At 34.8% G+C, this 16,223-nt stretch overlaps 1 protein-coding gene across 1 annotated transcript in view; it reads left to right on the forward strand.

The window, feature by feature from the left end:
- Positions 1-15,028, forward strand: part of LOC110094889 (zinc finger protein BRUTUS) — a 47,312-nt gene extending 32,284 nt beyond the window's left edge. Inside the window, exons 10-14 of the mRNA XM_020820229.2 lie at positions 9,587-9,724; positions 13,184-13,418; positions 13,558-13,617; positions 13,862-13,933; positions 14,298-15,028. Coding sequence (XP_020675888.1) covers positions 9,587-9,724; positions 13,184-13,418; positions 13,558-13,617; positions 13,862-13,933; positions 14,298-14,432 — 640 coding nt within the window. The 3' untranslated portion in view covers positions 14,433-15,028. The remainder of the gene's footprint in view (positions 1-9,586; positions 9,725-13,183; positions 13,419-13,557; positions 13,618-13,861; positions 13,934-14,297) is intronic.
- Positions 15,029-16,223: the final 1,195 nt, after the last annotated feature.

Raw genomic sequence — 16,223 nt, forward strand, 5'->3', positions numbered from 1 at the left:
GTGCATAATATACACATGGGAGTTCATTCTGAGTGTTGAAAGCCGATTTCTTCTATTTGTTTGCACTTGATTATATGTACTCCAGTTTCGCTCATATATAGAAGAAGAACAAATGAGACCCAAAACTCTAACAGCAAAACTCTGTAACTCAAGGGTGGAATCACCAAATTGGATCCACCATTCAATTATTTTTAAGAAGAAAAATGATAATCAAAACATATTAAAGTATTTTGCCTTTACAAAAAAAAGTATACCTGGAGACCATTTGACAATAGTTGATTTTGTTGCTTACAGACCAAAAAATTCCTCCTTATTTCGAAATAGAACAAGCTGTAAATCTGCAAGCTCCCTAATGGTCTGATCCGGTATTAGTTGTTCCATGCAATGATACAAGCCAAGCTTCACCTCCGGGTTTTAGGATTTCCTCTCTGAATATTGAAATTGAGGATTGAGATAATACGTCGCTGCATGTAGATGATGGTGTAACTGTACCTCCCATCGAGCATCAATGATATCCCAAATCTCTCTATAACTGTCCTCCTCTCCTCCCAAGTTATGTGCGATCAACTCCTTCGCCTCATTCATAGCATTATAAATAAAACCCATGGTTGGTTTCTTCTTGGCATCCACTAAACGTAGAACTTGTACCAAGGGTCTCGTGCTCAATATGACATAACTCACAGTAGCTCAAAATTTATCATTTAAAATTAGTCTTCGTATTTCCTTCCCCTCGGTTTTCTTCCCCCATGTAGAATTAAGCCATTGTGTTGATGTAAACATTGCTTCAAGAGGTTTTTTTCACATCCAACAGGCTCTGCAGTGTCAAATAAGATGCGGCAAACCTATAGAATAAATTTGCATTAGGAATTGAAAATGATTTGCAGTGAACAAATATAATAACGAACCTAGTGGTTGCAGGGAGAATGATTTCCTTATTTGAAAACTTTCTCATTAAGGCTAAGACACATGAGTGGTTGTATATGAACTTTGTGATCTTCTTTGTCCTTGAAAGAGCGCTCTTTTGTACCAACTGCAGGCATCATCTGTGCTTGTCCTCTATCCTCTCCTAGAGTAGTCATACACTGGTCCATATGACCCCGTGGACCTCTATTATGCATAGCGGAGAAAGAGCCCTTTCCACTCTCGCTCCCAAAGTAAGCATCATGTTCGACCCTTTCATCAAATTGCTCATGTTGTAAATGTTTGGCCGTCGTACTCTTTTTCATATAAGCTGTAATTTCCTCCTTCACGTTATCCGGAACATTCGCACAAGGTGCTACATTCTTATGTGAGCCGGATAAGTGTTTCTTCATGTGAGTTACTCCTCCCTTCATCACTTTATCAGAAAAATTGCATTTTAAATACACATACGTCTTCTCGCCGCCTCCTACATCAACTTGTACACTGTATTTCCAAGAATGGTCACACCGCAATGACGTATTTGTCTTTTCCTTGCCCCTAATCATGTTTCCTAATACACAAATGCGAAAACATACAAAAATCTCAAAAAATAGAAAACCCTAGATTTTCTATATCTTGAAAAAACTTTTCTTGAACTAAAAAAAAAAGACCTAAAACCAATAATGGAGTGCTTGTAGAGGGCGGCCGGACCCTTCTTGCTCACCGGCGTGAGGTGTCGCCGGCGGGAGAGGCGACAAAAAGCCAACCCGAGCGGAGCCGAGCAGGACGTTCGCGAACAGAAGAGGCTTGCAGGAGAATTTCTTTCGGGTAGGCTTAGAACCAAATGGAAGATAGAAGAAAGACTTAATTTTAAGTAGGTGGGACCGGGTTTGAAGAGGCGTACGCCTCACCTCTAATTGCGCAATAGCGCCTTAGAGGCGCGCCTCTTAGCCCGTGAGGCATAAGCCTCACATGAACCCAAAATTGCTTAGGCATTGAGGCGTTTGGGAGCTGCATTGTGCAAAGGCGTGCCTCTAATTGTACAATTTTAAACTATGGTACAATCCATCTTTCTCCTTAATAAGTCTAATCTTCTTTCCTGATCCCTGGTTTTGAAATAAACAATAGGGCTAAATAGGAATTTTCAATTATCATCACTGGTATGTTTTTGTATCAAGATAAGGTTTGTGGATAATTGAGGTATATGGATCACATTTTTGAGAGTGAGAGAGGGGGAGATAAGGGTATGTCTCATTGGCTTGCTATTGTGGTAAGAGAACTATTAGTAGTGATGATTTTCTTATCACTCGGGCTAAGGAGTGTAGTGATGAAGTGTGTAGTAGAGTGTGTCATGTGATATGTGGCTCTTAAGTCAATGATCCATAAACGTTTCAAATGATTTCTAAAGACACTTAATCCAATGAATATAGGAAACTTATCTGAAAATGCAGAAGAATAAGATGTTGATGGTTTTTCAAGGGATACCAAGAGTTGTTGTAGCTCATCAATAGGTTTTTTATTGAGCTCTCTAAAGCTGGATTGAGTTTTTGGGTTTGGCTAACTTGTTATAATGTTAGCTTGTAATGTCCCCCTTTGTCTACTGCAATGATTCCACTCCTTACTTGGGGGTTTTCCATATAGCTTCTAGTCTGTCTCCTTTGTGTTTCTTGATTTCTTACAATAGCTGCATCAAAGATATACTTTCTTTAGGTTTTGAGAAATCCTTACCTCTTTTCTTCCATAACGCCTCTTTAGTTGTTACTATTGTTGAACCTTCAACAGCTTTTGGTTCTAACATTATCCGCCATTGGCTTTTCTCAGCACGAATGAGAGAAATGATCACATTTAGTGAATGTGTCTCATCTTTGCCAGGGATATGAACTCTAACTTGGCCAAACTTGGCATTTAATCATGCAAGAAAGTCATACACTCTATCTTTCTCAATAAAGCTTTTCAAGATAACATCTTTTGGACACTTGGTTTCTATATATCTGCAGTGATCAAGTTCTTGCCACAAATCATGAAAGAGAGTGATATAGTCAGTCATGGTCTTGCTGCTTTTTTTGTGCTTCCCACCTTGACCTTAATTTCGAGCAACATCCCGAGCTTTTAGGAATGTTTTCTTAGCAGGATCCCACATGTCCATTACAGTATATAGGAACATAAAAGTATCACTAATTTATGGAGTCATGGAATTTCATCCCCAAAATTTAGGGGTTCCATCTTTTGATCCTATCCCAAGGAGGCGATTCATCTTCCCTTTCACTTTCTAGTAGGTCTTCACAAATTGAGACCACTTCAAGTAATTCTTCCCATTTAAACTATAGGAAGGTTGCAATTTTGGAGGTCTTTTCTTCCTTGGTGCACCATAGAGTCCTCCATTTGGTCAAAGTTTGGGAGAAATTTACTTCAAACATTACGGTGGCAAATGATAGAGATGAAGGTTATATTAGGCATGACAACAATGAAGGCTGCATTGGTTATAAATAGGATAACAACAATAAGGAAAGACCGACAATGAAGGCATTATAGTAGGAAAAAAAACTCAGAATTCCGACAATGATAATGAAGGCTCTGATATCATGTTAAATTCAGAGAATTGGAGAGAGGAAAGACTTAATTTTATTGCATGTTATCCCTATTTATAGATCTATATAATATATCTTAAGAAGGAAATAAATGATTATAGAATATTACATAACTGCCCTAATATAATCCTTCCTAAATCAATCACTCAAATCTGGAAGGAGATTGGCGTGATCCAGATGAGCCTCCCACGGATCCTCATGTTAGCCATGAGATCAAGGGCCCAAGGGACGGTTGGGATTTAACAAGGTGAGCCTCCCACAGATTCTCATGTTGGCCATGGGATCAAGGGCTAAGGGATGGCTAGGATTTAACCTTTACTATCAAAATTCTTGATGGATGATTGTTCACTAAAAAACTAAGTTGGTTGCATGAAGGTTCACCTAGATTTATGGGGTTGACTATTTTGGCACATTCTCTAATATTAAATGCCTAAACTTTGTCTAGGTTCTTTGATATGTAGCAATCAATTAGTGTTGGATTATGCTACAAACAAATGTAAGTGTGCTTCATTTATGGTGACTTGTAAGAATTCATTTATAGAAAGTACCTCTTGTACATGTATTTAGTGGGGGGGCGATTTAAGTCTTCTCAAGTGTTGATTAATTTAAAATAAATAATATATAAAATAAAAAAAAAGAAAGAGGGAAAATTTGAAATGAATACACTGCTGCAAAAATCAATTGAACAGAAGCACTGTTTTAGAAACACTGCCTCCATTTGATACAATACATTCACTTGATCAATACATACATGAGGAAGAAATTGAAAACTTATACTATGTTCTCTCACTTGTTTTGTCTTTCTCCGGCTTGCGTAAGCCTCTTGCTCCAACCCGTTTGTTTGATCAGTGCAGCATGCTCGCTTCCTCTTCTTACTCGTGCGAACATTGCACCCCATGCCGCATGAATTCCACTTCCTCCTACATACATGCACGAATGCCCAGCCTGTCGATTCTGCCCGAGCCGTTCTAACATGCACGTACGATTCACCAACGCTTCTGCGCTGATCTCCACTTCACACGCAAGCAAGTCAGCTCTTGTATGCTTAAGTGTCAATGCCTTCGTTTTTGGTGCCTGTGCAGCTAGATGCCTTATCCTTGTCTATTTAAATCCAAAGCAGCAATCCTAGATGTTCATGCATAAAATTACTTCCAACTGCCAATCTCTTTTTAAATAATTATAAGAATAAATGAACAGGGGCAATCAATAGACAGGAACAATCAAATCAAAGAGTTGTGCCATCGATCTTAGGTCCGGCCAGAATGCAACCAAATTCAAGATCTCATGTCGTCGATCTTAGATCCGACCAGGACAATTTTAAATTGAAAACCTCGCGTTGTCGATCTTAGATTTGGTTGAAGCGATTTCAAATTGAAAGCCTCACGTTGTTGATCTTAAATTCGACGGGGAAAAAAGCAATGACAATTGCGAAACCGACTCCTCTCGCAAGGAGAGGATGCCGGGAGGTTGCCAAAATCGTTCCATGAGATTGCCAAATAAAAGAAAAAGAAAAAGAGAAGAGAGAATAGGGATATTTTTTAGTTTAAAATTGGATCAAATTAAATTTTAAAAATTGGAGAGCGATGATTTAACAATTAATAAAAAATTGGTTAATTAATTAATTTAGAATTAAACATTGATTAATTGTTAATTTAATTAATTGATTAATTAGAATTTCAAATATAAATAAAAAATTAATAATTGGTTAATTAAATCTGAAATTATATTAATTAATTAATCAAATAATTTAAAAATATAATAAAAATTGAAATTTATTTTAGTTAATTAAACAATTAATCAATTAAGTTAAATTAAATTTGAAATCTCATTTAATAATTAATCAATTTTAAAGCATTATTAATTGAGCAATTAATCAATCGATCAATTAAAAATTCAATTAATTTAAATTTCATGGATTAATTAATTAAATTATATTGGAGCACAATTGAAAAAGAGAACAAAGATGGGAGAGCCACTTCGGTGAAACTATACATTTTGATTAAAAAGAGGGAAAATAAAATCATGTTTGCGCTTAAAAAAAAATATAAGTACAAATTTACATCAACTAAAACACCAAAGTCCTAAAACTAATACACCAACCAAACTCTCGAGCTCTTTAAGAAAACAAACTGAAAATCTCCAAAGCTCTCTAAATCAGCTCCTACCAGTGCAAGCTCCTGCAAACAAACGAGAGTTAATACTGTAATCAAAACTACCAAATGTAATCAAAACTACATTGCAAGAAAGGAAAAAAACAAGTACTGTAACAAAAACTACTGGTAAGAGCCAAGTGCTGTAACTAAAAACAATGCTAAGGAAAGAAAAGAAACTACTGCAATAAAAAGCATCAGAGTAATGATCTGTAAACTAAAGTAATTGCTGTCCGATCTTTCATAAAATCAAACATATGGCAACTTCTAAGTAGAGTCGTAAGTCCCATCATAAATTTAAACTCTAGGCAACTTTCGAAGGGAAGTCATATGATCTACCCAAGTAAATAGACAACTTTCAAAAGAAAGTTGTAAGACCTATCCAGTAAACAGACAACTTCAAAAGGGAGGCTGTAAGACCTATCCAAACAATCAGACCACTTTTAAATATAGAAGTAGTAAGACCAACCCACACAAAACCCCAGGCTACTTCTAATGTAGAAGTCGTAAGGCCTATCCAAACAAAAATAACCGTGCAACTTTCAAGGGAAGCCGTATGCCCCATTTTAAACAAAACGTACGGGCAACTTCCAAGGGAAGCCGTGAGCCCCGTCTGAACTTAAAATATACATGCAACTTTTAAACAAAGCCGTAAGCCCAGTTCTAAATTCAAACTTATGGGCAACTTCCAAGGGAAGCCATAAGCTTCGTTTTAATCAAAACCTACGGGCAACTTCCAAGGGAAGCCATAAGCCCATTCTTAAATCAAAACCTATAGGCAACTTTTAAACAAAATCGTAAGCCCCATTTTAAATCCAAGCTTACGAGCAACTTCTAAACGAAGTTGTAAGCCTTGTCCTATACTAAAGTTTTTGGGCAACTTCTAAATAAAGCCGTAAGTCTCAAACCAATTCAAATAACTGGGCAATTTCTAAGTCACAAGCTTTAATCGAAATCAATTGACTAAGTATTCTAATAGATGTAAACCCCAAACAATAATAAAACTACAACCTATATCTAATCACATTAGTTTACTCGGGATCCTTGAGAGGCAATCCATGGTTGCTAATCAGTTTCCTTGGATACTACGATTAACTATTGTTAGTTTTGATAGACTGCAATTCAAGGTATTCCCAGGACGACGAAACTATGAGATCTTGATCGGATCTATCTTTCTCCCCTACAAGTGAGACTAAAACATTCTAAAACTATTCATCCTTAATTGAGAGAGCACTCTTATGAGTAAGATGGGTAATTAACTATTAGAGCTTGCGCTCATCAGAAGGAGCAACCTAGATCTAATTAAGCCCTAAATACAATCTTTAGGAAAAATTTGGTTAACTATAATTTGCCTTAAGAAGAATGGAATCCTACATTTACAAAGTAGAATTCATGCTGAAGTGCTATTTTTCTTGAGCAAACATAAAAAAGGTTATTATGATTTGAAATTGAGCCAATAGTCTTGATTTGTCAGACTATGTGAATTTTTGTTTTAGATTGGCTTTGAGGCACAACTATTGATTACTCTATCTTCATCAAGCTTAATCCTATATTATTCATCATATTTTTTATTTTTTGTTGAAGATAAAATCCCAAAATAATCCCCTGATTATTTGCATGTGGTCAATTTAATCTCAATTTATCACATTTTTCTGATATAGTCATGTAGCAATTTTGACAAAATTAATCCCCATTTAGTCATTTGATTATACAAAATTAATCATAATTTAGTCCCAAGGGAAATTTTGGAATAATTTTGTATAATTGAGGAATTAAACTAGGGAATTATGATACTCTAGGATTAAGAATAGTTGGGATCCATTTTGGCATTACTAAATTTGATGACATTTTATCAAATTTGATCATCACAATATTTATTAAGTAAAACAGACCAAAATATTTGCTTGGAATTGAGTTTGCTTATATTACAAAGAATATCTTTTTCTTAGAATAAATATGTTATTATAGGACACAATGGAGGAAAATGATTCATGTAGCCGACCCCATGTAGTGGGACAAAGGCTTATGTTGTTGTTGAAGAAGTAGACCCTCTTGGCTATAAGCTTGTTGGTATACTTATGGAGACCAACGCAACAACTAATGATGATGAACCTCTTGTTGATCCATCTCAATATCACAAGTTAGTTGATAAGTTGATTTATTTGATTGTTATAACCTAATTTTGGTAGGTATATCTCATTCATCTTTGGAATGGCATGCAAAATTTGAATTAAATGGGAAACAATTTTTTGAGTCCTCGAATGAAAAAAAAAGTCTCCTAGAAAAGACTTTTTGTACATATGAAATCTGATCATCAGAAGGTTTAAGCTTTTTCCGTTGCTGATTTTGGTGGTATTGTTGAAGACTAAGTCAATCTTTGGATGTTGCATCTTTGTAGGAGGAAATATGATCTTCTTGAAAGGCAGGAAACATACGATTACAGTCAGATTGACTGCCAATATAGAACTACACATTTTACATGCAAGATGATGTGTGCTAATGATCTTTGTTTTCATGAATAATCTAAACATATTGAAATGAATTGTCATTTTATATGAGGTGTTGTACTTTTTGAATTTCATCTATTTAATGCATAGCAAATGACATTTTTACGGCTACTTTAGGCACGTACATTTTTCTCGTTTATATAAATTACCTGGAGCTCATAGATATATATTCTCCAATTTGATGAGAAATATTGTTGTGTTTAATTGTTGCTAGTCTATTAGGTAGTACTCTTGATACTGATAGGAGATTATATTAGTAAGATATCCTCACAATTAAGGGTATAATTCTCAATTATTTATTTCTTTGCCGTGTTCTCACACATTTATAAGCCATCTTCCCAGTTAATAATACACATTCTCATTTCTCTCAACACAGGTTATTCAACCTATGACCTTTACTGTATGTTAATCTAAAAGTTTTTTTTTTTTTTTTACACTATTTGCAAATATTATATCTGCGGTACGGATAACTTACAAAAAATTGTTCTGTTTTATTGCCTTTTGCAAGCATTAACTACGTATTTGTGCTTGTACATTATTGGTATTTGTTTACATAAAAATTATTCTATAAGTAGAGAACTTGCTGGTTGGGTTCTCTTTTTTTTTTTCCAGTTCCCTGACCAAAAAAAAAAAGCACGGCACGTAAACCTTTCCCTATTTTGAATTGAATGTGTTTTGCTAAACGTAGAACTTGAAAAATTCTCACTATGACAGCAGATCTTATTCCATTCAGGGGAAGTAATTACTTAAAAATGATCATGAATTTTCGTTTATATTTCCTATGTAGATGCTTTAATCGTTTGCTGAATTACGAAAGCTTAATAAGCTTAGAGGTAAGGCTCCTTCATTGAACATTTGATTAGTCAATGTGAATTAGCCTTTATTACGCCATAAGAGTCGGAGCAGTTCTATTCAACATTGAAATTTCAAAATTTTTTTAAACTGTGATTATTTGTTTCATTTAAGGCAAAAGGACTGTAAACAGAATCTCTTATAGAATATCGGTAGCATAGTTTAAATAAAACTGCTGAAAAATGCTTCATGATTTAGGTGAACAAACTAAGCAGTATAAGAGGTTTTGCTTCATCTTTCATCTATACCACCATTTAATTTGTAGCTTGACATTTTACTGTAAAATAATGTAGCAATACTAATACATTTTTCTTTGCGGAGTTGTTTTATCTTGTATGTTTGTTACACATGTTGTCGACAAGATTTGGATTTGCTTCTCGAGTAACAGCATTTTTACTTTATTGTTATTCCTCGACATTATGGTTTTATCTTATATTGTTTGACATAATTTACGTGAATTTGGGGATATCTCTCATTTTACAGCAGTTTACTTCAATTTGTTCTTTCCCAACTTTATGTGACAAAATTAAGATCTTGCGCTTTAGAATTTGAACTTCTGTTTGATTCCATGCCAATTTCGTTGCTGCAGAAAAGCAACTACTGAAATGATGTGCATGCGTTGTCTAATTGTCCAGCCGATTGGGCCAACATGTAAAACACCTTCCTGCAGTGGATTTTCTATGGCAAAGTACTACTGTAATATTTGCAAATTTTTTGACGATGAAAGGTTAGTGATACATAGCATAAAATTTTTTTAATTATTTTTTTACTTTTTAAACTCTTTTAAATTATGCATGCTCTTTGACAATCAAGCTAAAAAATCCTCATTATTCAACGTCACACATGTTAAATGTCAAATGTCCCTGATATACGTGATATGGAGCTCAAACTCTATTTTTGTTGTAGAAAATGCAAGCTTGTTACGTTGTATCAGTCTTTACTTTTATGATTTGCATTTATGTGAGCTAGAGTTTGTACTTGGCAGCTTTTATGATTTGCATTTATGTGAGCATCACAGCTTGCACTGATTGTACTGTACAATAATTGATCTTTGTGTGGAAATTCTCGTCCCATAGATGACTGTGGACAAGCTGCCAAGCCCAAATCTTGGAGTACTTATAGCTTCTGATTTTTTTGAGTTCAAATTGAAAAGTAGTGAGAAGGCTTGTAAGTCATAGGGATGATTAAAACTGCTGCAGCAATCCTGGAACTTAATCAGGAAATTTACATGGAGGAGGAAGCAATCAAAGCCATTAATATTATAATATGGAAACTTGCGCAGCTGCAGCCTAGGACCCCTCTCTGATTTATTCCCAGCTATTTTGGTCCGTTCAATCTTGGAAAGGGGCGGTGGCTACTTTTTTAGAAACCTGGTTTGCTTGTTACTAGTTTCCTTTATGAGAATGTTAATATTATCTTTATTTCCCTTGATTTGTACCTACTGCTTATCCTTCTTTTTCCACATAATTGGTCCTTGTATCTCTCTACCCATTAGCTTGATCATTGGAATAAGATTCAAGAATCTCTCACTATGTTATTCCTACAAGTCTTTTCTTCTTGATATTTTATTTTTGATCACGGTAGTAGAGCATACTACATGGACCTTCTTATCCCTCTTTAGTCTCCAATTTCTTCTCATTGTTCTTCCTCTGTCTTAAACAAGATTATTGTTGAGCACAGAAAGAAATTTGATACAAGCTTCTTTTTCTACGCTATCTCCATCTTTGAAACAATCATTAATGGCAACATCAATAGCCATGAAGGCTTCTCCAATCTGCCAATTATTGGGCACAAAATGAAAAAGCAATACTATCTTGGTCTCAATCAATTATGATTTTTGCTAACTGGACAAGCAAAGATTATTACTTCACTGATGTGGCCATTTCTCCACAAAAGATTTAAAGTTCATAATATTGAGAATTAAATAATATTAGCTTATTAACATCATAAAAAAAGAAATTGGTTTGAAAATAAAATTTGGGATGCTAGAGAGGAGGCGTACTTGAACAATAAAAATAGTGCCAAGTTGCTTAAAATCAGTGGTGCCTTACTTGATCTTGTTCAAGGTGATCTTTGTATCATTCAATATCAGAATACTCTTCTCATATATTGGTAGCAATTGGATGTTTTTGAAGAACTAGATTGGGAGTTTTTAAAGGATGTAATCAAATATAGAATTTTTTTTAAGAAAAAAACATGATATCAAATTTTTGTATGTATTTTTGATGATTGACATATTTAACTTTAAAATGACTTAAAGATATTTAGTAATAAAGAAGTGTTGACCACTAACTAGCCACGAATGGCCCCACTCACGTATAATCAGCCAATTGGCCCCACCTCAGCACGATCTTCCAAAGCTACACAATTATTCGGCTTAAACGTTTCAACCACTCATGACTCCTTTCAATAAAACACACTCAAAAATTGCACGGAACTTCACTGGTATTTGAACTCATGCACAGAACTGTCGACTCTCCCTTTCGTCTTCTTCATTCGCACGCACGACTCTGCTCCCACGCCTCCAACCTCGACCCTGTTTGCTCGATCCCGGACTCCCGCTTCTGCAAACCCCCTGCACGACCAGACCCGCCTACCAGCCGCGATTTGATCCGCTCTTTAGCCTCGACCAATCCCGTCTCCAAATTAACTTCGCTCATCCATATAGTGGCCGCCTGTCCACCATTTTTAAGCTCTTCTGGTGCAAGTTTAATCCTTACGAGTTGATCATCATAAGTATCAATTTCATATATTTTCACCTCGCTGTTGTCATCAGATTCAACTTTCTCTCACGTGATTGCGCAACAAATCTCCTTCCGAGGTACTTTTGCACAATGAATCGAGACCTCTTCTTGCAAGGATATCACGTCTTCATATTACGTGAGGATTTCTTTGGTACCATATGCCATGTGGAGACAACCTTGCCATTTAGTAGTACTGACATGAGCCCTTTGTTTCTGTAGCATTCTTCGAATATTTTTGGGACAATACCTAAAACCTCTAGCCTCCCTTAACAAAAGAAAATTTTAAATATAGGCACTCATAATTATTTCAGTGTGGCACATCTGAAATTCGAAAAATTTGTTCTAATGGGATTTTTTGTTATCTCTTGCTTGTTTTTGCTACTCTAGTTAATTCAATAACAGAGTCAAGAAGTATATAAATAACTTTTATATTAAGTAAAAATTCTCCTTTCGATGTGGAAATGCTTTCTTCTTTTTCTTCTTCTTTTAAATTCTTCAGTATCTTTGTTGAAGTGTAAGACTTGATTCTTAGATTCTCATTATTTACTCATTTTCTCTTCTTTATTCAGTTATTGGTTAATTAGGATGACGGTGATGAACTACTCAGTTATTGGTTGCAAATTATTTGAATTTAAGTTGGCTGACACATCCCAGTTTTTAGTTGCGTGCAATAATATTTTTATTAGTGTTTTTCATCATCATCATCGTTACCCGCCTTGTACCTAATCCCAAAATTCTTATTATTACTTTTATGACCTCAAATTCTTATGCAGGCCTCTCCTAAGACATTCAGGGCTGCTTCACCTGGATTTGAATTCTGTGTTCTCTAAGTTCAAAACACTAGCCCTTCATACGTCATGCATAAAACATCATGATTATGTTCTTAAAATCTGACAATGCCAGTCAAGTTATCTCCGCTCTACCTGCATGAATTGCTTATATGTTTTGTTTCTATGTTTTGTACCAGCCTTGCACTTCTTTAATCACCACTATCTTCATATTGTCGACCTCTAGCGAAAAAGAAACGTTCCTTCTGAAACCCAAGTGGCTAGCTTCTGCTTTGGTCTAGTTCCATCGTAATTCAACTTTCCCAAATTGTTCATTAAGGCTTTGTTTGGGACAGCTTTTTTACTGCTTCATAAAGCAATTTTTTAGTACAAAATTTTTAATTTTTATATTAAAAAGTTGCTTTAAGAAGAAATAAGAAAGCTGTTCCAAACAAAACCTAATTGCATTTCTTGCACATCCTGTGTTTTTCCATCAAATATACTTCACAAAAGGTGAATAACACACATGATACCTTAGGTGGGAGGGATTTTATTGCTTTAGGTGCCACATGAAATCATACTTCAAAGTTTTTTTTGATGGTGGGATGATAATGTTTTAAATGTTAAATTATGGGTTTGATACTTTCTTTCTAATGAATGTAATATTTTCTGCAGGACGGTTTATCATTGCCCATTTTGCAATTTGTGTCGTGTTGGCAAAGGACTCGGTGTGGATTTCTTCCATTGCATGACATGCAACTGTTGCCTTGGAATGAAATTAGTTGAACACAAATGCAGAGAAAAAGGATTGGAAACTAATTGCCCCATTTGTTGTGACTTTCTTTTTACATCTAGTGCTGCAGTAAGAGCTCTACCTTGTGGTCATTTCATGCACTCAGCTTGCTTTCAGGTATATATATTGCTTATATGTTGTTTTTGTCAACGTTGAAGTTCTCCTCTTCCATTCCTTTTACTTCCGTTTTGCATTTTTAGGAGTTTAAGATAATTCAAAATTTGAAAACCATCCATCTTCACTCTTTTTTGCACAGGCCTACACTTGTAGCCACTACACTTGCCCAATATGTAGCAAGTCTTTGGGAGACATGGCGGTAAGATAGTATTTTTTAATTATATTCTGAGGAAATTTCTATTTGTATTTTATTTATAACTTTTTTTCTTGCATTATTATAAGAATTTCATATATATGTAAAATTTCAACAACTTGGATCATGAACTTCTTTTCTTGAATGATTTTTTCCTTTGATTGACTTGTTAGATGGCCAGATGTCATGTTTTGTTGTATCTTTCTTTTTGTTAATTGCATCCTTCCTTTTGTTTTAAATCCATGCTCAGGTATATTTTGGCATGCTTGATGCATTACTGGCTACTGAAGAGCTTCCTGAAGAATATAGGGACAAGAGCCAGGTGATATCATGCTCATTTTTCTCTAGGAGGATTTTCATGCATACCATTTAATTTTTATGCATTTATGCATCTAACATTAAGACTTCGTTTGGGGCGGCTTTCTTATTGCTTCTTAAAGCAGCTTTTTAAAATCTTTGTACTAAAAAACTGTTTTATGAAGCAGTAAGAAAGCCGTCCCAAACAAAGCCTAAATCTTTATATATATTATAGCATCTCAATCTCTAAATGATATGGACAATATCAGTAATATTACTTTATCTAAAATGAAATATAGAAATGTTATATAAATAAACATATGGATTTTGATTTTAGATATATAAATACATTATAAAAAGCTGAAAAGTTCCATGCTGAATTTCTCCAGGATATACTGTGTAACGACTGTGATAGGAAGGGGGTATCTTCATTTCACTGGCTTTACCACAAGTGCGACTTCTGTGGTTCATACAACACACGAGTGATCAAGACTGAAGCCCACTGCTCAACGTCTAACAATTGAGTATCATCCCTTCCTTCATCTAAGGCTTCGTTTGGAGCGGTTATTTTTTTACTGCTTCTTAAAGCAGTTTTTTAGTACAAAATTTTTAATATTTGTACTAAAAAGATGTTTTAAGAAGCAGGAAGAAAGCCGTCCTAAATAAAACCTAAGTCTAAAATAGAGAAAAATTGGGATAGAATATTTTGATCAAAATTTAATTCAAATGAATTTTGAAATCTTGAAATTTGTTTTAAGTTGAGTGCAATATATGAATAATGAACTCTTATATTGTATTCATCTCAAAACAAATTTTAAAATTCATCAAGATCAAATTTTAGTCTGGATATTCTCTTCCATTTTTTCTCTCTCTAAGTTTTCCTCTTTTTTTTTTTTTTGAAATTGTGTAAATATAAAATTTTAAACATCTACAGCTAGCCAATTCATTTATTAAGAAAATGGAGAGAAATCTTCGTAGTTGCTCTTGTGAAATTTCTGGGTATTTTTATATGAATCCCTTGATGTTTCACAAGGTGCAACCCTAATTTATTTCTTCTGATCGCACTTATTATTATTTTTGCCTGTTTTGTAAATATGACCATTTAGCACATTAGCTTAAATTTTTTTTTGTGACGAGAAAGCACTGTTTTTTGGCCAGTCAAAACTCCGGTCGATCTAACATGCAACCCACACCAATTTACACGGGCCAACACTTAAGGCTTTCACTGCTTGCCAAGGGATTCGAACCAGGGACCTGGGCGCTCCTGGTTCGAATCCCTTGGCAAGCAGTGAAAGCCTTAAGTGTTGGCCCGTGTAAATTGGTGTGGGTTGCATGTTAGATCGACCGGAGTTTTGACTGGCCAAAAAACAGTGCTTTCTCGTCACAAAAAAAAATTTAAGCTTTTTTTTAAAAATAGTTTGTTGTATATTGTTTTTTAATAATTAAAAAATGGTAGCAAAAAATTATATCAAATGAAGCCTTGTGAATTGCCCCAAAGTGTGATATTGTCAACTCATGTGGAAAGAAAGGATGAAATGTTGACTCTTTCGTCCTTTTCTTTAAAAAAATTTACATATATAACATCTGAAATTATATATATTTATATAATTAATAGTTTATTTTTTTAATTATTTATATAGCACTCAGTTATGTAAGTAATATTATAAATATAACATGCTAACCCCTCCAAGTGGAACTTTTCTCACTCATGCACCATTGATCTTCTTATCTCTCCTTTATTGTGAAGGTTCTGCATACGTCGATCTTATCAATGCTCTTTGATTAGTGAAATTGTATCATGACTTTATTGAGACTTCTTTTATTTATTTATTTATTTATTACTTTCTTGGTCAAGGGGTTATTTAGTTGCTTAAAAAAAGAATGTAGTGTAAAAAGATTGCAGTATAAAAGAAATATTTTGGAGTTATTTTGATAAATATAAAATAAATGTGTGATATTATTTTTAGTTTGTTTGGTTTGAAGTAAAAGTGAATGCAATGTAAAAAGCAAGAAGGTTGTGGTTGGGATGGTCGGTAGTAGCTGGAGGCGGCAGTTGGTGATGATGCATGGCAACGGTTGTTGGTGATGATGCCCAGATAGTGGTGGTGCTTGACTATGGCGGTGGCCGATAGAGGTGCTTGGCGGTGGTGGTGGCCAGTGATGACGCTCAACAGTAGCAGTGGATGGCCAGCTGTTGCAGAGGTGGTTGGTGGTGGTGGAAATAGTATTGCATTTGTAGTTTATTCTGAAGTTGGCTAAATTAGAAGAATTCCAATAAACTACTAGGGTAATACTCTTTTTTACATTATCATTTT

Source organism: Dendrobium catenatum, unplaced genomic scaffold (genome assembly GCF_001605985.2).
Source record: "Dendrobium catenatum unplaced genomic scaffold, ASM160598v2 fragScaff_scaffold_1413, whole genome shotgun sequence".
Taxonomy (NCBI): Eukaryota; Viridiplantae; Streptophyta; class Magnoliopsida; order Asparagales; family Orchidaceae; genus Dendrobium; species Dendrobium catenatum.